Consider the following 26,572-nt stretch of genomic DNA (forward strand, 5'->3'; position numbering starts at 1 on the left):
GTGTAAAGCAGTCCCCTGTACAGTTAGCTGTTCCAGAAGTGTAGTGTAATTTGTCACATGGCCAGAGCTGCTTATGTTTTGGTTGCACCCTGACCAGAAAATGTCCACCCAAAAGCTCCCAAACTAAAGCTTAGAAAAGTATGTTTATGTAAACATAGGACAAAGATTTTTGGTACACATCATCTTTAAGGTGTCTAGTATGGAGGGATGCAATTGAAATATATGAACTTTGTTCAGCGTTCTCATAGCATGAGTGAACATGATGACGGTCACAATTGTGACCTTTGGGAAACAACATAGTCGATTTTAGGGATTTTCACACATTTCATTGTACAATCATCTAATTTCCACTAAATTCCATTCAGAGATGATATGGGGACATTGTCCCAGGTCTGTTCTTTACTATTAAATTTGTATCACTTGGCATTTCTTAACATGGCCTCTGAAATTCTCTATTATATTCTAAGTGTGCCAATTTTTACATAGAAAATCCATTATACCACACTATTATACATAGCTATTGTAATATATGATTTTCTCAGCTGTTCTTTATTTTCATTTCATTTTCAGTCACTTCCTGCACATATCAGATCTAACTGACTGCCCAGATTTTGCAGTCACACCTGAAAAACAGTAAATCATTATACTTATTGCCTATTATATTACATAATGTCACATAAACAAGGTGGTGGGGGGTATAATCAACTTGCCAGTCAGCCTGTTGAAGGCATATTGGCTGAATGTATGCAGAGTCTTGCAGTAGATATGAACAACCTTACCAGAAAATTTATTCCCCACCCCTTTTCCCAACAATACCCCTCCACTTATGTACAGTAAAGGGCCTCTGCCACAGGGACCAGTCAGACAAACCAGAAGCAAAGCTTCATGTGATCAAAAATAAAGATCAAGTGTCTCAAGAATCTGCTCTCACACTATTGTATGTCCAAATTACAGAATGTTTCCTATTATGCATTTAGAACCTTACTTAATGCAGTAGTAAAATTAATCAAATTTAGCAATATAGTGGATATCACACCCCTCTTGACACTAGATTAGGCCAATAACTGAGGTCAGACCAGGCTCCTATGCTCCTTATATAGTATAGTTTTATATGTGATTGGATCATGGACAGGGGTCCTGTGTTCCCCAGGTCAAACATTGTATGTTCCCAGGGTCCTCCAGCTTTATAAAGCACATAATAGGTACCCAAATGTGCATAGGTCCCAGGATACATAGGACACTGGGAACATAGGGCCTTATGAATATAAGGCCTTTGGAGCATAGGGACCAGGTAACATAGGTTCACTTCATTTACCTTAACAATACCACTGAGCAAAGGAGACCAATTGCTGGTCCAATGGAAAGGCAATTAATGGCATTGGAAGTATGGCAGTAGACTTGCAGGACAATCTGTTGTGTAATTAATTAATTAATTAATTAATTAAATAATGAATTATAAAATTAAATAATACAATAATAAACAAACAACATCACTTTTTGTAACATTTGTGGTTGTTGTTGTATTGTAGGGTGGTGTTGTTTACATTATAGGGCCTAGTCATAATAGTGTGATATAATGCCTCTTCTATGTAAAAATCGGCACACTTATGATATAATAGAGAATTGCAGAGGCAATGTTGAGTATTGTGTTCTGATACAAGATTAAAAGTAAAGAACAGACCTGGGACAATGTCCCCTTATCATCTCTGACTGGAATTTATTGAAAATTAGATGATTGCACAATGAAATGTGTGAAAATCCCTAAAATCGGACTATGTTGTTTGCTGTTATATTGTGACCAAGCATAAAACACTCCTTTTCACCCACTTTTTCAGGAAAATTTGAAAAAATAGTAATTGATTACTTCAAAGGGTTACTCAAGACACATGATTTTGATATATTCAAGTCTGGGAAAAATTTGGGATTAAATGGGTTAATGATCACAAAATGCTAAGCATGCGGCTATTTGAGTTTCTTAAAGCTGCACTGTGCTTAAATTGTTCAAAACATGATTTCATAACAGGCATTTCATAATATAAAATAAATGTTAAATATAGCCTAGATATCTGTAAATATTAGATGATCAGATGATTCTGGTCTACTGCTTTGAATAGGCTAAATACAACTACACTTTGTTCATTTTTATAGCCTACTACTGTATAGTTAACTTTGGCCTTGGTGCCCTGACATGTGGCCTTTGTGCCCCCCACCAAATATGCCCAACTGAAGGCCAAGTGGCCTTGCCCCTAAAATGGTGAAATTCTCTGAATTGCCTGAATTCACAACCTATCTTTTACTGTCTATGATCACGCCCTTAGCAAGCAAGCTTGCATCTAACAGCAAACAGTAACACATTTCATCTAGTTATTAATTCACAGGACATTGAGCCCTTTTACTAACTCAACGTTATGAAGAAATAGGCTATATGTTACTGACTCATCCCAAAACTATGGTCACTCAGAGCTACGTATATTTTTCTGCTTTTTTGACCTTTGCCGATCACATCCCTGAATCAGTCATAATGAAATCATAACACACTTTTGACCTAGGAACCGTCCCCTCCGATGGAGCTGTACTACTTGCCTGGGGCTGGCCCAGCTGGAGCAGACGTGGGACCGGACACTCCCTCACGCAAGCGCAAAGTCTCCAGCAACGGCAACGCGTTAAAGAAGAGCCGAAGGGATAACACGCTTGAATAACTACAGACATGTTTTATTCTGACGTGAACTGGACTTTACAACACTGCATTGTAATTTAATGTTTTTAATTATTTTCATGAATAAATAAATTGTCATATATTACTGATATGATCAGATATTGTCAAATGCCTCTTGAAATTGAGACAGTAAGTTAAGTCAGTAGGGTCAGAAGTCCTTATTCTAGAAAATGTACTGGAAATGTTCTTTTGATTAATTTTTAATTAATTAATATTCACAAATGTTAAGGACTGCACTCTAAACGCCTAAATATCTCAGGAACCTTTTTATGGTCTAGCCAAAACCATTGCATGGTAGCCTTTCTATAGTTAAGATATAATAATAATAATAATAATAATAATAATAATAATAATGTAATTATTCACTTTTAAATTGAACGAAGTTGTTTTACACAAAGTTAACTTTAATCTAAAGTTTAATCTTAAATTAATCCAATTAAATAATAACCAGTTCTAGCGTGGACCCTCTCAGTTTCAGGCATTAGCATTCTCCTTAAGTGAAATTTGTTTCTGGAATGTGTGTAAAGTTTACTGACCAGAAATTGTGAAATAACTCAAATCTATTATGGAGTTTTCACTTCCTCTCCTAGACTCCCTTTTGCGTTATTTTGTATCGTTTATCATTAAATCGTTTTGATGATAATAGTCTACTAGAATTTGGAAGTGAGAAAGACGAGAAATGTGAGATGTGAGAAATAATCCAAAAGCCAACGATTTGTATACAAACTAACTAAAAGGATACACGTGTGTCAACATGTCACTGAATCCAAAGCGAGTTGTGTACGCCCGTAACTAATTTTGCTGTTAGACACCCCGCCCTGCCTCCCAAATCAAATGCTGTTAGCGCACCATTTCCCTCTCTTCCCTTGCTGTCACGTTGCTGAATGGACCCGGTTATGGCTGTCTGGAATCCACTTCAAATTTGTAAGTGTTAATGAGAACTTTTAAAGGCAAGGGGCATTTTTCATTTACTATTTCTGTAACCTTTTGTTCGTTTAGTTATTTTTTGTTGATTATGTTCGACTATATATAATTAGTCATGATGTTTGTCTTTTTCATATGTTCGCTCGAGTTTCAATTATGAGGAGTTTTGGCTCCTAATGATACGGTACGTGTGCTCTACTAGCGCATCCTGTAACTTACCAGTGAGCTGTTACGATTTAGGAGTCTCTAAGGATTTTGTAGAGAAGCCAAGCTTTGAAAGTGTCCTGGCCGTGCGCCGTCGTGCAGAAGTACTATTGTCCATAGCTCCTCTATTCCGTGATATGGTAGCCTTAGTTGCCTTCTTCAAGCTAGCCTATTTTTATCTGCACAGGTGATCTGTCTTTACTTGTAGGCTACTCGGATTCCAATTAAACAAAGGCTAGCCTAAGCTATATATAATATATTTATTACAATTTAACCTCCATAGCCTAGCCCACTCATTAGTGTGCCCACAGTCTCGAAGCCCTTCGTGTTACCTAGCTGTTCATTTTTAAGTAGGAGACTATCATCCTGCTGGCCCCACCAGCAGAACCGTAGCCTACACTTGTTTCTGTGTGTGCCCTTGGCTACACACGCGTTCTGTTTCCAGAGCATGCTTAATTTGTATGGCGCGGGAATCGTGCCTAAAACCTTCCGACCGTCCATCTGATCAACCAACCGAACGTCATAACACCCGCCTTACTTATAGAGTGTCAGAACAGACAGAATCAGATGAGCGTGCACGCACGCAGGTCACAGCGCACATTAACACAAGAGGCCCAAGCAAGCATAGCCTAAATAGAATGCTTGTCTTACCATTGACGAAAAGTCTTAAAAATGAACTGCAACAGTCGTTGAAACTACAGTGCCTCTGTCACTGATCCATATGCAGCATCGACGTTAATTGGGGCAACTCGAGGAAATCCTCATCCAGTTGAACGAGACGACCTTATAACCTACCGGTAGCCTATGTCTTTACCACAGTATGCAACGCAAATAATCTTAAAATCTCCTGATAGGCTAACAACTTTTTTTAACGTCACCCAAGACTGTGCTTATGTGCATATGTGCGATGTGCATAACCTTTGTTTATGTAGTCGTGAGACGTGACAACGCGTGTGAATTTCAGGCGGCATGCCTGAAATGCGTTGTCACGATAAACAAATCTTGCACACAGGAAGAAAGCTATTCTATTTAGGTCTTTTTTACATTTTACTTTATTTTCAAAAAACAAACGTTTGCACCATGTAAAGCAGACCTGTTGGTTACCCAACATAATAAGAAATTTAAATGTAAAGCTTCCAATGCATATCGCCCCCATGTGTCCGAACCCGAACCGAACCCGACTACAATTTCTAAATATTTGTCCGAACCCGACCCGACCGGCTCGGGTCGGGTAGCCACACTCTACTTACTTACATGTATCAGAATAATTGCCTTTTTATAAGCAGCCTACATATCTGTTCTGTTGGAACATGATGGATACGTAAGCTTGTGTTGGAACATGAATACATGTAGGAAAACTGTACAATGTTGAAACTTCATTAAATGAACATTCATTAGTCTATTTGTGTCGTTATTAGTGACAAGCTATTGCTATTGTTGCTTAAACTATTATGCGTAATAACCATCTGCAGAACAGGACTTTATCTGCGAGATATGAGAGATGCCATAGGCTGGCCTAAGGCTACCACATTTTCTCTTTCTTACATCAATACGTTATGGAAGCATATGAGCCCACTTCAAATCATCTCCAAATATGTGATGATGTATCCTAGCCTATAGGCTAAGTTTAACAACGTTTTATGGACAATATCCCTCGGACTGCAATTTGAATAGATTTTGCTGTGCTGTAGCTTACTGTAAAAGTAGGCCTACGGCCATTTCTTAGAGTGTCTTGGGATTAACATAGCCTAAATACTGTAATGTTGACACTAATAAAGATACGTTTATTAAGTAGGCTAACAAATGAAAAGTATTTTCAGCTGAAATGGCATGAAGGCTATATGTGGACCGCCTGGACCTTTGAGCAAAACATCAGCAGACAGAGAAGCCCTCAGTGTAGCAATGCAGACTGCTCGGGGGAACCTGCTTATCCAAGTGTGGGTCGCCAGTCGAACTGACAGGCTTATCATAAATTCGCATTTATTTCAATTTGGCTCATGCAGCGTTTCATTCTCAACGAGCCGTACGTCGACGAAGTTCGTTTGTCCGCGGAGGTGCAAACTTAAATGATGCGCGATGCTTCCGTCATGTCTGATGATTTGCGCCACACTTTAATGCTATGGAACCGCGGACCGAAACTCAAATTAACTCCGATCAGGAAATAGTAATTAATTTGGTGTCATCAAATATAGACAGCCTACAATTTAGTGGCGTTGTGAGCGCCAATTTAACGTGTTCGCGCGTCTGCGCTATAGTGACATTGACAAACTGATCTGGAGTAAGGCTGGAATTTAAAACAAGGTATAGGATTCCTGTAGGCCTATCTCTAACTGTCCATGAAAATAGCATAGAGACTGGATAGCCTAATCCAGTCCACTGCACTGGGAAAAAATGGAAAGCAGGATTTGAATCGAGACTTTCCTTTAGGCCTACAAGCATGTTTTAATGAGGTAAGTTAGGCTAGACTTCAAAAGTTTGTTTAGAATTTGAGCGTATAGCCTGGGCCTACTTCTGTCATTAATCTAAAACGGTTAATGTGTATAAACAGTGTAACTTAAATATCGTAGAAAATAGCCTATGGCAGCTTTTAAAAACATTCACTAGCCTCGCTGGAGTGAACGCAGAACATGGGCTGTTGCGCAAAGAAATTAATTAGATAATTCTGCATCTCCGTTCACCGAAAGCTATGGTTGTGCTAACCCATCTGCACAAAACACAATTTCTGCTTAAGGAGTAAATAATATCATACAGGCTACATAAGGCTAGCCTACTGTTGACATTATTTTTTTTTATTAATAGGACATGGTTCAGGCCTTAACACTTTGCATACAAAAATGCGCTTGGCTTTATAAATAAATGTGACTTGACTTGACTTAAAACAAAATCAATTTCTGAGCTTGAATATTTCTTTGCATGCAAAAACGGCAACATTGATACGTTCTACAAATTTGACTTGCATCTGATGTTGCAATACATCGTACTTTCATAAAATCATGCAACATATTCTACCTTGTCTGACATCGTTGCTTTAAAACAAAAGTCAATTTCTGAGCCTGAATTTCAGGCAGTTTTGAAGAAGTCATATAGGCCTTATATAGATAGTTATTAGCATAGCCTAGTAGAGTAAGCATGATAAGATATGCATGTTTGTTGGAGAAGGTAAACGACATCTTTCCTGGTCATATCATTATTCCAGCTGACATATCAGACGCGCACCTGCGCCTGCACACATAGGCCTATGTAGCGTCGGTGCATAAGACTGAGTGCGTGCTAGTGTTTCTCACAGTGCTTTGGGGCTGGGGTGTCGGGAGAACTTTGGGAGGTTATTGTGTGTGACTTTATCTTTTAATTACTGTTTAAATGTACGTGTTTTAGTGTAGTGCGAATCCCTTTTTAGTTCTACCTCTTGTGTGACCTTCGTGTCGGTGTGGCTGTGTCCAACCCTGTGTGTGTAATGTATGAGTGTTTTTGACTTACCTAGCATGTAGGCTACTATATTCTGTGTCTGTGTCCCTACCCCCGACTCAGTAATAAAGCTGTGTTTTGAATCAAGACCTGTAAATGAATGAAATTCAAGATTTGTAATCAAAATGCAATAGGCTACTTTTAAGGCCTTAATTTGACTAAATTCAATTTAAGACCTTTAAAAACCCTGCAAGTATAGGCATAGTCTACTTTGAAACTGTCCCTGGGGAGAAACCCCCACATCTCTGCTATGATCTCATCTCAGAAACTTCCAACTTCTCTCTTGAATCTGTTTTCTTTTATCCTGTTAACTATTCCTAAGATGTCTGCTATGGGGCTTGTGCCCCGGTGGAGTGGTAGGTAGTGGCACCCCTGGGTTAGGCTATACGAAAATGAATTTGTCTCTAGGGATTCATGACTTAGGATACACCCCCAGACAAACTTGTGTTTGAGGAAGTAAACATGTTCATTTTAACTTCTCTTTTCTCTGTTTTGTCTCAGGTTATTTTGCAGTTTGTCTGAGCTTGACGTTTGATCAAGTAGCACCAGCAGACTTGAAATGCTATGTGGAGAGGCATGGTAACAATGCTGTCAAGTTTAGGCTTTCTCACTCACCAGGAATAAATTGCACACACTACTGGAACGCAAATGTGAGTGAAGATGAGCCGTTACCTACCCTTTGGACATACGTGTTGACCTCTACTTCACTAAAATCAATTTGGTTCTGTCTCCATGAGAAAAGATCATTAATTAAAGATCATCTGAACTTTGATATGGAAAGATAATTAAGTGATTTATTGTTGTTCCTCCCAGTATGTAGGCTATTGTGAGATCTTACATTTATCTATGGTATGAATTTCATATAGTATGAGGGGCTTGTAGCTCAGAGAAAGTCCATTCATTTATTTATCTGATCCCTTTATCTGAAACAACTTGGCTACATTTTTTTTTATCAGTCTGCTTGGTTGGAATCATCAGACCCATGATGACTCAGCAGCATACAAACATGTGTATTTCCTGTAACCTGCTCTCAGATAGACTACTTCCTCCAATTGCCGCCAAAACTCACGCAAATACTTGACTGTGGTTTCTGAAAGAAGATTATTTTTGTGGAGCCTCGAGATTGTGTAGTGTATACCACCCAAACCTTTTACATTATTAGTTTGTTACAATGTTTATTTTTCACAAATTTGTACATAGTACATAGAACAACAGTACATTTGTACATAGAGCAACAGTGCTGCCGTGTAGATAAATACACAAATATACAGCATATAAAGACCGTAATCCTCTACTTACCCCCCCCCCCCCCCCATCCCCATCCTCCTCATGCATCCTCATAACCTATCCGTACAAGTATACATTTGGAGTATAGTGAACCTACATTTTGCCGCCCACAAAAAAATCGTTTCTGTCTTGCCAAAGTTTTCTTTGAAGCATGTGAACTTTCTGTGTTTCTGCATGTGTAATGCTCTCACATAACAAACATGTCTCATGCTCTTCCAGAGAACGGTTCTGGTCCATGAGGAAGGAATGTTGAACACTGTGGTTATGGAGATTGGCAACGACTATATAGTCACCAACACCTGCTTGCATAATGTTAAATACACGGCGCACTGCAGTGAAGTGAGTTTCTGTTCAGCAAGTACTGTGTTGGCAGGGGTGGAGGTGCTGGGGGGGGGGGGGGGGGTGGCTGCAGGGGTTTGGAGGTACTCAAAACACAACAATGCAATCAAAAAATGTTTTAACACTGCCGGTTTCACGATATATATGGCTTTTTTGGCGGAACACCTGTCGTTTTTTGATATACTGAAAAAAAGCAGCAATAGCAGAGACAGCACATTAGGACAATCTTTAAATCCACAAAGCTTCCAGTAGTTTAAGGCCTGCTAGAGTTTACTGTAGCAGTTTACTGTACAGATACATAGCTCTGAAGTAGGCCTTTTCATACTTTTGCAACATTCCAAGCATTAGCACTGCAGGTTCGCGTTCTATGCTGGACTGTGCTCAAGATTTATAGCCTAGTTTTATATCAAGCAAAAATATTCATATCTTAACACCCATTCATATGCCAAGTTATAATGGCACAACAAAAACGGCACAGTTCTGTCTTTTTAAAGCATGCTTTAAGCATAGTTGAGTACATGAAATTCAACTTAACTACAGAGACCTAGAAAAATTAATGACTTTGAGTACTCTCGGAAAAATAGAGGTTGTCAATTTGATGTTTGCTTTCGTAAAGCATGTCTATGTTGTAATTTACCTCATCAAACCCTTTAAATTGGTCTTCTGAAGAACGATGTTAAAGATCTCAGCGTGTGATTTAATTGATTTGACTTTCCCCCCACAGAACCAGAATCCCAAGGCAAAGTGTGATGGTAGGTGCACTTTTCATACCTTACATTTGTCAGTCTTTATGCTATCTCAGTTTTTACCAAGGATTCTAGAGTTAGTGCAGTCATACTGTCAAAGGACTCAGACTTAGAAACAGAGGACATGGTTGAATCAGCAGACTTAGTTTTAATTTGAATGACGGAATGTAGCACAACTAGCCTGGAGATTCCAGACCCTGGTAATCTAAAAGGATTAAGGGTCTGGCCATGAATAATGTAATGGCTTGGTGGCACCAAGCGTGCATTTGAAAATCTCACTGCACGCAATTGGATAACACAATACAACCAATGTTTACTGACTGATTCCGGACTGTGACGCAACTGGATAACACTATGACCGTCATCTGTTTAGCTCGCCTCTGGCCCTCCTATATCAGATACACCGATGTGATTGGCTCCCCGTGATACACGTGGCAAAAGTAACATGCATCATTACTCATTACCAGAGTGTCTCGCAGAGACAATTCAAATTGTGCTCTTGCGAGAACTTTGGATTTTCCAGGGTATAGCACAACAGGAGATGGTAGCAAAAACTAGGCATCCAAAAACACAGGAGATCACCAGGGCAAAAAGATGCAAAAAACATGTTTGGGAACAGGAAGTCCAAAAACACAGGACATAAATGTTCAAAAACTGTTCATCAAAATCCAAAAGGTCAAAGCTCAAAAGATCAGCATTTAACTGAAGAAAGGAAAAAAAACTGGAGACAAACCAGGAACAGCTGGAGACTCATGCGAGAGAATTCTGAGACAGTACTGGTGTGAGGAAAGGAGTCGAAGGAGGAGTATATAGGAGTCGAAGGGGCACAGGTGACTTTGATCAGTAATCAGGGGAATTGAAGCGGTGAATGTGAGTGAAAGGAGAGTTCAAAGCGGGCGTGGCCGGTAGAGAACCTGTGGGCAGACGTGACACATACACATAGGTATTACAGTTTTTTTCAACTGCTTACACACACAATTTTTGCTTGTCGCACAATTTCTTAAACATGTCTTTCAAACTCCCTAACCCCACATCAACTCTGCAAAACCATACACTAATTCTCAGTGTTTGACTCAGTTTTCAATTTTCTAAAACACATTTAGCAAAACACACAAGAGTTTAGACTGTATACACAGAGTATACAGTTGTACAAAACTGTAAGTTTGTCACTGTTATGCAATCACTCATGTGTAAGTGATTGCATGTTTTTCTCATTTATCTTTCTGTTTTTGTCTTGCAGACATTTGTCCTACTGCTGCTTCGTTGGACGGTAAAAATTAGTTCTGAACTCTGTAGCCACATTTCTGCAGGAGGTCCATAATTTGTTGGTATTACTAGTCATGACTGTTTCTACAAACAGTTGAATGTGTTTCAACATCATTAAAATGCAATACAAGTTAAGTGTAGGTACTGTCTACATATTTTGAGAAATTTAAGTAAAATGATTATTTTCCATTTTTTTTCAGTTACTCCAAATGGAAATGCCACTGGTGCCCTCCCAAGCTATCGCATCATTGTTTTGATATGGGTATTCATTTTCCTTGCAAAGTAGCTAAATGCAGATATGGATCCCAAACAACTTTCAGCGGCGTGTTCTCAACTTCCGGTGTCCTGTCTTTGGCTTTTTACAGCTGTACCTTTCAGTTCTTTGAAATGACAGTTTAAAACAGAAAAAAATTGCCTTCTAAGATAGCATTCGGTGGCATGTCCGAATCAAACATTTCTATGAAATGCTGCCTTCTAAGATACCTTGATTCTTGATTCTCCTTGATTCTTGAATTTCGCCTTGGGGATCAATAAAGTATCTATCTATCTACCTTTGTTTTGCCGAATTTTGAAGGCAGCATATATGTATCCTTCATGCTGCCTTCAACCAAATATTCTTTGAAACGTCCCTGCTTCAACTCCTTTGCTCGGCTAGCCTACTTTGATGCCTACGGTGGCCAGACGGCTCAGCGACGCCACAACACGACAGCATTAAGCCACAACACTTGCAAGTGTTCACAATACGACCGCAAGACAGCTTAACGAAATACATTAGCCACAACACGACAGCATTAAGCCACAACACTTGCTAGATTTTTTTTTTACATAAAAACTGCCATTTAACCAGTCACGGCTGGAAATACATAGGCTACACAATCAACAGGTAGGCTATATAAAAATGTCACATATTTAACTGCAGCAATTCACTAATGTAGCCTATCTGACTATTCCTCTCGTCACCATGTATTGTAATCATGAACCATTCCCTTGGCTTCACTTATGAGTCGCCACTGGCAACCAGACTAATAAACTGTTTGCAGGCAAATCTGTGGCCTAGCGCAGTGAAAAGCCATCAGCCAAATGATTAGGCCTACTCACCCTTGCAGTGGACGCCGCAATTTGGAAAAACATTACATATGTAAGACCTGAACAACATCTTAGACCTAGATAATGTTAAAGGAAAATTCCGGTATTTAGCACTTTGAGTCCCTTTTCTGGTTTGTTTTGGATGAACTAGAGTGGTGGATACTCTGTGGTTTGAATCGCCTTTGACTACTTCAGAGTGGCTGCCTACAGGCATGCACAAGCATGTCCTTAAAACAACCCTTAACGTGATATTTGTCATAATCATCAACACAAAAAAGCAATAAAGTTCATCTATTTATCTGTGAAAGGGATGTATGGCTAAAATATGACGACTCCACACTGGTTAAACTGAAAGAGGTTTTGTCAATGCCCTGGTGAACTAGATCTGTAGGCCTACTTAGTCTGTTTCAAAACTCTACACACAAAACCCACAATTGCTCACACAAAATGCCTCAAATATCCATGGAAAATGACAAACATTTAAAATGTCACAAACACATCTCTAAAGTAAACAATTACCTCACATTATAAACACTTTTGTCATAATATGACATTTTGGTTACATCATGTACACACTGTTACTCAAAACTTAAAGCTCTTTTGTCTTTCATTGGTTTGTATATTTTAATTCCAGAGTGAAAGTCATCTATAGAGAGAAATTGAAATTCACAGTAAACATGAATGCAATATTGAAACCAGTTTTTTACAACTGTTTTCACACATGTTCAAAACTCTGTCTATTTTTCAGAACTCTACACACAAAACCCACAATTGCTCACACAAAATACAAAATGCCTCAAATCTCCAGCAAAATGACACAAGATTCAAAATGTCATAAACACATCTCTAAAGCAAACATTTACCACATTATAAACACTTTTGTCATAATATGACATTTTGGATACATCATGTACATACTGTTGCTCAAAACCTAAAGCTCTTGTGTCATGGGCTTCTATCTGTATGTCTGATAGAAGCCCATGACACGAGCCCGTGTTGAATTTGGTGCACTTTTGGTTTTCTGGGTTTCAAACTTCTAAACTTCCTACATAATTATTATTTTTGTAGTCAGTAAAATAGAAGTTTGTGTGTGATTAAGTCCTTTATTGTTTGTTATAGCTCATTTATATTGTGTGATGTTTTGGCAATAAATTACCTTTAAATAGCCAAAGTAGGCTAGATAGATATGCCTACACCATTATTACATTACATTACATTTGGCTGACGCATTTTTAACCAAAGCGACTAACAACATGGTAACAGTTAAGTTTTAAAGCAATTCTCTCAACAATTTTAGGACAATTTAAAAACGGTAGAGTACAGTAAGAATAAATGCATCAGTGAGTGCTGTTTTTAAACAGTTGAGTGTCAGTTTAAGGCGGATGGTAAGTGCTAGGATCAGCAAGACTTGTTGTAAGTGGTGCTATGAGAGGATATGTTCTCTAAAGAGCTGGGTTTTCAGGAGTTTTTTGAAAATGGAGAGGGATGACCCTGCCCTTGTAGGAACTGGCAGTGTGTTCCACCAACGAGGAACAACAGATGAGAAAAGTTTGGATTGGCCTGAGCGTATCTGTTGCAATATCTGTGTGCATTCCTATATTAGGTCTATTTCTTTGATAGTCAACATCATTTGCTACCACATAACAAATACCAAATAACAATACAAAAGTTTCTTACAAACTTTCCTGCATACTTCTTTAATGTGCTGCAGTCAGATGGGTGCCCTAAAGACATAACTAGATCTTGAGCATCTATTACCAGTGTTGAATGAGCAGTATTTGTAGTGATCACTACTGGACATTCCACATTGCTAGACAGCACTTGAGTGAGGATGACTTATTTCCACTTCACAAATAACCATAGCTATCTGCAATAGCTACAGTACAGGGACATTAATCAGTTCATAGCTGAGGATTTGTTCTAGGTCCACTTCCCTTTCAGCATCATATGCAGTAATGATGCACTGGAGAATGTTTCTTTTTGTTGCACTAAAAAGGATATCTTGTCTAAATTGTATTTTTATTTGCAAATAATGCAATCTCCATATCACTCTTCAGCAACCCTCAAACATGCACACTCTTCCATTTTTTTTGCATGGCTGGGATTTGAATGATAGGAAAGAGCACCAGTGATGTTTTAACTAAGCAAGCACAGTCTCCTTTACAGTAAAAAAATACAGTGTAAATCCTCTGTAAAGACGGACAACTCTTCATAATAGTTAGTGACAAAATACTTTCTACAGAAAAATGAGCAGTCACCTACTTCTCTATCAATTTATTATCAAGGAATCTATTTTGCTTCTAAACGTCATACTGAATTTTAGCTAATATTTCAATTTATATTTTTATTTTATTTTATTTTCATTTGCTACTTGAGGGTCATTGGGGTAATTCATGTCCTGTCCTATAACATATCTGATACATAAAGAGTATATTAATGCCTTATTTTTTGCAATTCCTACGATATCTGATGGCAAGACCAAAAAGTATGTGAATTATGCTAACTATACTCAAAACCTGCATAGCAAGCTTAAAACTCAAAATTGAGCTTGGTAAACAAAATATTTGAATTTAGCACCCTCAATTTGCCAACAGGACTTTTTCTGAACATTTGTTAGCTATCTGCTCTCCCTCTATATAGAGTATATCTATTCATAGACCCCCAGAGAGGGTTAGACCGGAATTGTCCCGTTTTGCTCCCATAGTAACAAATTACATTGCTCTATCTTGCTAGTAATGAAGGATCTTTGCCTATGCTACAGTTTTTTCCAATTGCTAAAACACAACTTTGCTAACTATTGTTTTTATCAAAATGCTTAACACAATTCACAAAACCACACACCCAAACTGCAAAATACCTCATATAGCCTGCAAAATGAAGCACTGCAACCAAACCTACATAGCCTACATATATATAGATATATCATACATATATATACATATATATATATAGAGAGAGAGATTATCAAAATCAAACTTTTGCTCCAAATGGCACACACTTCCTTCATATTACCAGATTTTTGTCCAACTAACTACACACTGTTGGGCATAATGAAAAGCACTCTCATTTACAACTGACTTGTTGTAAAAAAAGGTGCTCACCTGTGGTCTTTTCACATTCCTGATTGAAGTGGTGAACAATGAACTGTTGAGGTATTTGGCCAGGTGGCACATATGTTGGCCAATTAGCTCATGTAGTGTCATTTTGAATTGCAAAATGTGTGTAAAGCAGAATCTGTGTTTAGAGTTTTGGAGACTTGTGAAGAAGTTTTTTCTCTCTGTGTGTCAGTTTAAATAATTGTGCTTTGCATGTCATTTTAGTGTGTTAGCAATTGGAAAAAACTGTAAGGCAATGATCAGATGATGTTCAGTAAAGTAATGAGTGTTTGTACATTGAGGACTGAGTGAATAAGTGGCGAATAAGTGTAGCATTTTGATAGATTATGTTTGAAAAAATGAAATCAAGTTACTTCCTGTTTTTTTGTGTGTGTGTTTTTGTGTGTTAGGTAGAAAATTGTGTGGTGTTTTACAAAATGTGTTTTTATGAAATTGAAAACTAAGTCAAACACTGAGAATTAGTGTATGGTTTTGCAGATTTGGTGTGTAAAATTGTGTGACAAGCAAAGATTTAGTGTGTAAGCAGTTGAAACAAACTAATAGTTATATAATTACATTTTTAGAAAGAGTAATTGAGTTTTGATGGCAGTGTTTTTTGGCATAGATGTGAGTTGTTCATCTCCAAGTGCTATGTCTTATTTGGCTCTAGAGCTTTGACATAATGAGCCAAATTCTGCAAAAAGTGTGTAAGCAATAGGCAAAAACTGTAACATCTTCCTCCAATTTGATCCCTTTTGAGTCTGGGTCACAGAGAAGGAGCCCCTTCTGCTCATCCGGACAAACAGGCACAGACCACAGACCGGTCACCTAAGTCTGACGTGAGTGAGAGTGAGAGAAGTGAGAGTGAGAGATGTACAGAGTGATGTGATTGCTGGCTAGAGGTAGGATGTTCTGGGAGCTACTGGTCAACTCCTCACATGGGCCAGAGTCGGCTTGATGAGAGGAGATCTGAGGGACTGGTCAGCTCCACTTTCCCAGAATCAGAAGGAAATGCTCACCACAGGCTCAGAGTTGGACCTCTCAGACACAGAAGCTGTGTCTGTGAAGATTATGGAGACACTGCTAGGCAAGGCTGTTTTCAAACTTTGGGGTGTGACTTTCTTCACTGGTTTGCTCACCCTTTTGATGACTGTCACAGCATTTGAGTCCATCCTGAGCCTGGTTGACCACCGCATCAGTTAAAGAGAAACTATGCAGTAGGCTATTGGCAATTTCTTTGCTGTTTTCACGGTTTTTGCTTCTTTTTCGCTGGCTCTGTCATGATGAATGTCTGAGAAACTCCATCACTACCTTGTTCTAGCTGGTGCCTGGTGTGTATGTGTATTTGAATGCAGTAAAGCAATTCATTACACTCGTTATACTTCCTGACACTGAGGCCGTCGGCCCGCCAGCACAAAGTTGCAAGGGTGGTTTTTCCGCTCACAGGCGCTAGGGGGAAGCGAGACGGCCGCCATTCAACCCGAAAAAGGTCATATAACCATTACAATGACTCCAAAGCTGTTAAGTTCAGGTACATTAAGCTAAAAAACCTGCATAGTTCGCCTTTAAGGCCTTCAGAGTTTCTAGTTCACACCCCTGCAGGCTGGACACGGACCATAAAGAGGAGTCCTCCAGAGCACTATTGCCAAATCCGTCCATCTAGATCCACCCGTACACCTCATCCAGCTGAAGCCCTGTTTGGTAGACCTTCTGAAGCCCTGTTTGGTAATAATGAACATCGCTGGGCAGCCATTTTCAGATCTCCAAAGAGGTCTGGCTGGTCATCTCAGAAAACTCTGTGGATTGGAGAGGTAGGAGGTAGAGTCGTTCAGTAGTTGGAAGGTTGCTGGTCCAAGTCCGTCTCCTGAGCAAGACGCTGAACCCCAAACTGCTCCTGGTGTGCTGGTTGGCGCCTTGCAAGGCAGCCTCTGCTACTGGTGTGTGAATGGCTGAATATGAGGTGTTTTAAGTGCTTGAAGGAGTAGATAGGCGCCATATAAATGCAGTTCATTTATGTCTCTTTGGCATATGAAGGTGAACCTTTGGCCCACTCTGAGGACCTACGCACTCTGGAGCAGGTTTTCTCCACAGATATCCAAGAAAAATCCAAGAATTCTTAACACTCTACTCTACCCTGCCACTGAAAAACACAGTATGATGCTGCCACTGTTTCACCGTTGTGGTGATATTGGGCAGAAGACGAGTAGTGCTTTGTTTTGTCCAGACACAATGCTTTAAATTGGTTTCATCAGACCAGAGGCTCAGTCGGAGTTCTTGTTTTATTTTTTTTAAAGCATGTATTTATTGAGTTTTTGTAAGTTTCATTACTTACTACACTGCAGTTATTATTAGTTATTATGTATTTTAGGTAGCATTATACATAGAAAAAAAAAAAAAAAATCTGTGCACCTACAAATGCATGCATGCATGCACATAATGTGTGAGGGCAGCAGAGGGCAGCATGCAATCATTCTAAACAGAGCCATATATAGAGAGTTTGCCCAACTAGGGAATCGAATGGGTGCCATGTTGAATACCAATATATCTGTAAGGGCCTTTTACATATTGACAAACATTGATGACAACATGTATATGCCTGTTATAATGGTGAAAATAAGCTATTTATGTCAACATAGCATTTTCGCCCCATAGGGTTATGCTGTTGAGTCGTATCCAACATGGCGGAGTTGGCCAAACTCTCTCTATATGCGGCTCTGATTCTAAAAACCAGGCACTGTCAAATGTCCCTCTGGTCTCAATTTCTCTTCTGGCCACTAGAGTGTACTATACACCTCTTGAATTACGGAAGTACATTTTGTTTTTTGGTCTTTAATAAAACATATAATTTACTTTGTGTATGACATTTGTTTGTTCAATAAACATTGTGATTATGGCTGGACCATGAAATTACAATAATGTAGCACTGGATGTCTTCCTGGCTCGTCATACTGAGTGTGGTTATATATTGTTAGAATGACCATCCCAGACATGTATCTTAATCACATTATTTGCCTCATTATTAGTAACGAAATGAAATATGTTTCAAATCCACAGACCAAAACTGTGTTTCAGTGCTCTCCACGTCCTTGTCAAACAACTCCTATTCTACCTCTCAGCTCTCATCAACATCTGAAACCTGTGGACGGAGTGTTGTGAGACTAGCATTTTAGCCAAGCACCCAGCTGCGGTAATTATATTTGTCAAAGGTGTTTAAAATTGGCCCGTGTGACCCAGTCTGTCAAGCTTCAGATATTAAAGTCCTCAGGACACAACCTCTGCCTCCGTTGGTGCCAGCTTGGTTTCTCATGGCAACCGCAGCAGCCCTCTGCCCCAACTGCCAAGGCTTCATATAAGCAATTTGCCATTTCTGTTTAAACCCCATTATGAGTCTGATTTGGCCATGTACCTGTCATCTCAGTGGTGGATAAAATCTATATTTGTCCTGTTCTTTCTTTTAGGAAGGGAGGGTGGCCGGGGATGTGTTTGAGTTCTCAAGTGGATGAGATGCTTTCCTCCTCATGTAGGTCCTCCAATTTCCTTTGCTTAGCTTGCCATAGTAAAGGAGATCTATTCCAATTAATATAACGGCACTGAAAGAGTCCCCAGGTTGATGACCAGCACATAGCTGTTTTTGGTTATAGTAGATTATTTTTCACAGAAATAACCCAGGTAACAGTAATGGGGATGTGCAAAGAAGACTTCACCAGATGCCATTTGACAATTATGGTTACAAGGTATTTTAAAGTTCCCTAGAAAATAGCCAAAAGAAAAAACATAATTCATTGACCTATCTGAGGTTTTTGAAGAGCACGTCTGAAACTCTGGCTTATCTGCTGCTGCCTGTGAAAATTCCCCTGAAACTTCTGTATGCCACACTCCACGCCTAGAATTGCTAGCAGCACATAGCCGCCCAATAATAATCGGTAGCACCTAGACAAACGCTGCCAAATGTCTCCCAGGATCGTGCCATGCATTCCAATAGCCTCTCTGGTGATATATGGTGGCTAAGCTCATTTGAGAAGCACCATCTTGCTCTTGGCAACCATAGAGCTCTCCAGCTGCTGATGTTTGAAGCTCGAGTATCTGTCCACGTGTGGTGGTGGACCAGGTGCTATATAGTGTACTGTGGGACTTTAGCCTTCTTAAGCCTTCTCATCTGGAATGTACTGTATGCACATTCATGGAAAAGCTGACTTAAAAATGAATTGACCCCTCTGTCAGTTCAAGCCAGTGTTTCCCTGCATGTGTTAATCCATCTGACCTGACCAGGTGCCACAGTAGTTTGGCGACTGATGGTGTGGGCGGCTGACCTTTGGCAGCATGCCCTGCCACGCTGGTTTGGTTAGAGAAGGGCACAAAAGGGGGGCAGCGAACTGGAGCCCATATGGAGACCTAAGTGGTTTAACCCTGTGAGCACTAAGCCCGTCGGCAGCCACTGCACCCTCCCCAGACTTGGGGGGGTGGGGGGCTAAACCGATGTTTGAATGCTTGTGGATTGTGGATTACGGGAGCAGGATCTTTTCCTTTGTGTGCAGTGATGGTAGTGGTGGTGGTGGGTAGTTTGGGGTGGATGATTCGGGATGGAGGAAAAATGCAATAAGACAGAAGACAGATTGACATAGCAGTGTTTGCAGGGGGTATGAGGGGATATCGGAAATGCTATGAAACAGCCCCATCCAGATGGTGCCATTTTTATTAATGTGGTTCACCCCATACCCACACCCTCATCCTACAGTCCAAACAATCCCTTATCACTGTCTCCCCCAAGGATAAACTAAGGTGCTGTCTCATCTTCACTCCAAAGGCCTGCCATTACTGGCAAAATCCTGTCATGCCATGCATACCACTGAAAATGAATGGCATGTAAACACCAAATACCTTTGCTGAATATCCCAATGATATCCCCATCTATCCCCAGTTTTGATGGATATAACGCATTCTTAACTATTGTTCTCCTCCCCCACAGACAACATCCCAACCCCCATGCTATTGCACTACCACCACTCCAGCTGTGTCTCTGGTTGCAAAGATAAGCCTTTGCTCTCATCATCCACACTGTCCATAAGACAAATAATGGCAACAGCACAGTTAATGGGAATCCCTTCTGCTCAAAACATTCCACAATGCCATTGTGTTTCTGCGGAAATAGAATTAAGAGAAGAGGGTGCATGTCGATGACTATGAATATTTTAGGCCTGGACTACTTGGTTTGTTTGGAGTTTGGGCATGTAGGCCTAACAGAAACGTTAGTCAAAGTCAAAGTCAACGTCAAAGTACTTGACACAATACCCCTATTCACATTTGAGAACACACTGCAGCAACGTTTTGTTTTCATACTCTGATTACCTCATATCAGGCAAGAGTTGTTTTGTGTCTGTGTAACTGTGTTCATGTTTATAAGTAAGAAAATTAATATAAAAAAGGCCTACTGTCCAGTCACAATGGAATATAACTGATTGAGAGAACAAATCCACATTGGACTTTATGAAATTATAAATGGCTGTCATGTCTGAGATCAGTTATCTCCTTTCATTTACTGACCTTCAGGCCGGCCAGTTTTCTTAACAGGACAATTAATGCTAATCCGCAGGAGCTCTTGTAAACCAAGCTTCTAATCTCAGCGAGCTCCAAAAAAGAGGCATGCCTGCTGTTGCAGCAATATGTCCTCATTAAAATTCCGTGGTCGTACTGCCTCCACTAAAGTCTTGTAGTACAAGAGTGACCAAAAAGAACGCAGTGGTCTTTACCTAAGAATTCTTGGCTTCCGGTCATTAGAATGATTGCCTTCTCTACGCGCCTGTTGCCGCTTCTGCGTGGTTATCCTGGCGAATAACCAACCCTTACAGCCGGTGGGGTCGGTAGTCCCGGGTTCTCCGGGTGGTGTAGGACTGGCCCCCTCCTCTTGCCCCTACCACCAGTTTAATCCCCTCCCTCTCTCTCCCCCATTGTGTTTGACTTGAATTACTGAGTGACTCCCCAGGGGGGAGCGCTGAGCTTGGAGCTGTACAGGGGGGAACAACAGTACAACAGCGCACTGACCACAGCACTCATGTGACGCCGTGATACCGAGCAGGCAACATGTGCACATTCACATTGCCTATGTGACTTCGAATGGTGACACAGCGCCTTCCTGGAATCCATACGCGCGAATCCGTGAAGTAACGGAGTTCCTCTGTGGATAGGTAAGTGGTCGCATTCACCTGCCGCCTTCTTGGTTGACATAAACTGCTTTCGTTGGATAGATTTTTTTTCTCGGATATTGTGGAGATGTAAGATCGTTTTCGTTACCAGGTTTAACCCTGCGCACTTGGGGACCATGCTTAATAAAAAAAAATGTTCAGTGTATTCCGCTTACGTGTGTTTAAGCACAAATCGTTATCGCATTGTTATTAAGAACACACTTTCTGTCTAATATTGCAGTATGGGTCGTCGCCTTGCTATCAATGAATAGTCTCGTGGGAACATCTCGCCTATTTGTTTAGGAGCCGGGTTTGTAGGCGATGTGAGAGAATCGTGTTCGGATTGAAAGCTAGTTGTTAAGGTATCCTTTGAGATTTCAACAATGATGCTTTCTATAACGCTTTTAAAATGACGGGGCTGTGGGTTATGCAGCATCAACTAAAGTTATAGTTTATCAGCGTGGTTTGAATGTGATTTATCGATTGACTCATACGACTCTCGTTTTCCCCCCTCTGAGAGAGAGATAGAGAAAGAGAAATGGAAAAGAATGAGATACTGACCTTTCACGGAATGTCGACTGACCATCGGACTTGTGTGGCCCGCCCAGGGGCCAGAGTCGGAATCGTGGTTATACCGTTCTTTGTCGTTTTGTTGATCAGTTTGTAGTTCGTTAGTTTGGTCGTTGGCCAAATGTTATTTTGCAACACTGACCTCTGGAGTTATTTTCTTGTAAAGTTATTTAGGCCTAACATAATTGGCTTATAGCTAATCATCCAACCACAAAGTTTGATGGAATATGTATGTTCAATGTCATTTGCCTTTTTCAGAATTAGTTAAACCTATGGTATACCTAACTTGATATGCTATTCTCAATAGCATTGTTGTTGTCCTGGATTAGATGACATTTTGATGCCAGATCATGCCCAAGGTTTTCGTTGTGCCATGTGCCAACTTTCACACTCACTCATAGGCTATTTTAAGTCTCTGTGATTTCCCTGCAGTAAATATGGTATAGTTTAATTCATGTCTCATTATGGTAGGCTTTTATGACATATAGACATTTTATAAATTTTCTCTGAAATTAAAAACAAAATGTTGACATACAAGATCAAAATAGAATCCACTGTCCTAAATATACTAAATATCATTTCGTTTCGAGTTAAGAATGAAAACTCCAGAAATGGGTTTAGAAAGGGTTCTTTTGAAAAAAAAACAAAACAAACTAATCTTGATTTATGCAGTGGACACTTGAACGTGTTTGTTCATAAAAAAGCGATCTTAGACTGGGTCCATTGTCAGTGGAATGCCACACAGTGCTTCCTCCTCAATGCACTTTTGTTGCAAAGACAGTTCCTCCACTGGTCTATATAACTCACTGGCAGGGTTGGGGGAGTGCTGTTCTGGTGTGGGTCAAGGGGGGACATCTGTAGCTGACAGCCTCCTCAGAGTTGGTTGACTTAACATGTCATGGAAGGGGGGCGCTGAGGATTGAAGATGTGAGAGGAGCACTTGATACACTCGGGTCAAAGGGCATTGCAAACCTCTCACTAGCCCCCTCCTCAAAACAGCCCATGCTGTGTAATAACCTGTGACTACACATGTCAGTCCTCCTCCTAATAGCTCTTTTCCTGAGGGACCCGTTTAGGTAAGCTTCACTAACCATGTGCGATTTGAGGGTTTAGCTTCCTGTGGATAGCCCCGACAGGGTGGTGTCAGAGAAAATTGGGATGGGATAGCTTATTTCTCTGGGGCCACAAATAAAATACTTCCTTTAAAGGGGAGGCGCTGGTGTGCTCCGCAGAAAGCTCTGGAAAAACCATCCACCTGTGCCGTGATGCTGTCGGCCGCCTGTCCTGGAATTCTTTCATGTGGTTCAGATTTGTGGAGAGCTAAATGTTTGAGTGGCACATAGAGGACACTAACCATTCCCTCTTCATGACTTATGGCTGTGCAGGCTCCAGTCTTCACCCTTCCCTCAGAACGTATTGTGTGTGTGTGATAGGAGACAGACCCTAAGGAAGACATATAGTCTGCCCTTTGTCACAGTCTTTTGCCCTCAAAACATTAGTCACCACAGTCAACATAGGATGAATTGTCATGGTGACCACAACCAGTGTATTCCCTGGTCTTATCAGGAAGTACAAAAACACAGAAATTAGACATCTTGTGCGCCTTTCAAACAAGCAAAACAAAAAGGCATCTGGAAATCTCTGCCTTCCAGTGATGAAAACAATCTCCGGAAAAGATCCTATGACAACCTTATCAGGAATGTTCATGGAAAATGTGGGACAATGGGCTTTCCCTATCAGTATAAATGGGTGGGGCTCTGAGAGGGGCTTTTCCTACTGACTATAAAACTGTGAATCTGTAGGAATGGTGATTGGGGCTCAGTAAACAACATTTCCCTACTGGCCTGCTCCCCTGGCCTGAGCAGTGAGTGGTACTGGATGGTATGAGGAATTCGGCATTCCTGTAAGGAGCATGGCTGTGCAGCATGTATTCTGGAGGGCGATAACACCTCCAACTGCAGAAGTGGTGAGAACATGCTACCAGAAAGGAAGACAGATTTGAGGGGTATTTTTCCTATTTCCTGTTCATTGTGAATGCCTGACAGTGTTACCAATGCACCCAGTTGCCGGAGGTCTGCTCCATGGCTTCATATGTTCTATGCAGCGGTTGTTGGGCGCTTTGTGTCTAGAGCCCTCGTACTGTACTGGGCACTGACCACTGTCAGCTGCAGCCGTTTCTGGTCCTTTCGGTTCCAACTCTGTCCCACAGGAGAGTGGCAGAGCTTCAGTCTGGTTTGTTTGATGGTCTCTTTAGAATGCCTATTCCACTTGTTTGTGTGTGGCAAAATGTGTGCCTGTGTGTGGTGGAGGTGGAGGTAGTTGTGAACGTGCTGTAAAAATCACACAAACACACACACACACACAAACACACACACTCACACAGGTATCCTGCTGTTTGTGGGGAAAGCCACCGAGGGGTATGTGAACAGTGTGAGCGGATAAGCAGTCATTGGCGTGATTAGAGGTGCCGATGACCGCGGGGAGATAAGGGCCGGCCGTATGGGTATGGCCAGCGCTGCTCAAGCATGAAGCGTTTACTGGGGGAATTCCTGGAATTCCTCTTCTGCAGCCATGCCACCCTGCTCTCTCTCAATCCTGCCTCCTGACGAGAAACCCCCCAGCCCTCCTCTCACCCCCCACCCCTCACATATACTATTCATTGTCCTCTCCCCTTACCAGAAGAGCCATTAGAGTCCTATACATGTCATTTATGTTGAATTCAGCTCACAGTCTATTTTGAAATATTAGCCCATGTGGATTTAACTCTGACCATAACTAAGTATTTTAATGCCTTCAAGCTTTGTATGCGGCAATTGATTTGGCCGGATGATCATTAATGTCTTTTGTTTCTGTCAGTGTTGAATACTATAATGCTTTCAAAGATAATTGATATTCTGGAATAAATCAAGTGCCCTTGACAATTTAATCATTTTTCATATCGGTCTAATGGAATGGGTTGTGAACTGTGAAGAAATGAAAATTACCACTTATTCAAGTGTCGGAGAATAGGCAATATTTTCAATATTCTGAGAAAAATTACTGATAAACCTGAAACATAATCACTGACTTGTGTGTGGACATCTCTACTCAAAATATGTGGGCAATTCCATCTGTTGAACTCAACTTATGCGCTAATAAAAGCTTTGGTCTGACAAATGCTGGTTAAAACATGGAAGCAGGTCCTCTTGCTGATGTCGAGAAGATTTTTGGATATTCTGTATTCTATTCATTTCCTGTAATCCTTGTGTGTTTTGGACTAAAATCTCTAAATCAAAATAAGAGAAAACAACAGATTTGAGGGTAAAAAAATAACACGCAAAGTGGGTGTGGGTGGATGGAGCCTTTGCTTTAGATCAATCAGCACTTTTTGGTTCTGTTGCGCAGATGCAATAGTCTAATAGGATTAGCCAGTCGGGTTAGGGTAACAGAGGGCGATGGGGGGGTGCAGTCCACCCCCATGCTCCTGGCTCGACCTTCCCTCTGTGTCATGTGACTGGGGGAGAAGGTGAGGGTAGGGTGGGGGTCTTTGCTCGGGGATGTGGCTGGGAGAGAGGGTCATAGGGTGGGGGTCTTCTTGTTCCTGGCAGGTGCCATCTCTTTATTAGGGCTCTGTAATTGAGCGGAACAAGATGCAAGAAAGACGTGGAAGGCCTGGGAGGATCAGTAATGACTTAACAAGGCAGGACTCTTGATCTATAACACAGAAGCTTTGCATGTCACCGCACACTTATGCATGCATAGAAGGAGGTGAATCTCAAACTAAATTTAATCTAGGTTGTCAGCCATCCTTTCTAGTAGTGCCTTTGGCTTTTTCATCGACACAGATTTTAATAACATCAAAAAAACCTGAATGAACACCTAGTCATAGATAGTTTCCATGGCAACTGACCCAACACAGACAAGACAGTTGTGTGACCTTAGTTTGCCACTTCCATCACGTCACACTCTTTTGAATGGGTGAGGTGGTATTGTGCCAGTGGTGGGGGTGGACAGCCTATTTGTGTAGTTACCTTCACTGCAACCTACTTGCAGTTTCACAGCTCATGCCTGGCTTGCGTAACCAAGGTTTGTCTTAAGGCCAGGCTGTGTGCTTGGTCCCTTTGTTTCATACTGTCGAATCCCACCTCATCTCTTTAAGAACAAGAGGAATTAGTCAGAAGGGAACCCAGTCGTTCCAGTGTATAAGTGGACGTGGTCCAGAAAGCGGCAGCAGCACAGAGAACAGGACCTCATGTTTGGGATTTGACGCCATTATTGTTGCCTAACCCCTGATACAATAATGTTATTATTACATAACCACATCTTCCATTCAGGTGATGTGGCAAGTGACTTACGGCTCAAACTTAATTATGTTCCTGCAGAGGAGCTGAAGGAGGATGGCTGCCACGGGGGTTGATGGCAGTTGCAAAAGACGCTGGGTTCTCTAGAGAGAGAAAAGATGAGAAAGGCACACTTTGAATGGGTCTTTGCTTTGCCATGATCTTGGCTAAATATATGTGTTAGGTTTGCTAAGTCTTACCATTTTTCTGCCTGTACCAAACTTATGTAGTAGCAGGACAGAAGATATGTTATCAAGAAGATTCAAAGCCAGATATCAACCAGTAGAAACATTCAGCACACAAAAAGACAGCAAAGATTGAGTCCAACAAAAGCTGCCACTCATTCTTTTATCTGTTTGACAACCAGGCCATACAG

General features: G+C 40.7%; 2 protein-coding genes across 2 annotated transcripts in view; both read left to right on the forward strand.

Annotated features, from left to right (window-relative positions):
- topbp1 (DNA topoisomerase II binding protein 1) overlaps positions 1-2,807 on the forward strand; it is a 72,176-nt gene extending 69,369 nt beyond the window's left edge. Inside the window, exon 28 of the mRNA XM_042067545.1 lies at positions 2,550-2,807. Within this exon, the coding sequence (XP_041923479.1) occupies positions 2,550-2,699 (150 nt within the window). The 3' untranslated portion in view covers positions 2,700-2,807. The remainder of the gene's footprint in view (positions 1-2,549) is intronic.
- An 18,177-nt stretch (positions 2,808-20,984) lies between these two features.
- tmem108 (transmembrane protein 108) overlaps positions 20,985-26,572 on the forward strand; it is a 43,622-nt gene continuing 38,034 nt past the window's right edge. The window contains exon 1 of the mRNA XM_042068334.1: positions 20,985-21,310. The gene's annotated coding sequence lies outside the window, so the exon portion shown is untranslated. The remainder of the gene's footprint in view (positions 21,311-26,572) is intronic.

This window comes from Alosa sapidissima, chromosome 17, assembly GCF_018492685.1.
Source record: "Alosa sapidissima isolate fAloSap1 chromosome 17, fAloSap1.pri, whole genome shotgun sequence".
NCBI classification, from domain to species: Eukaryota; Metazoa; Chordata; class Actinopteri; order Clupeiformes; family Clupeidae; genus Alosa; species Alosa sapidissima.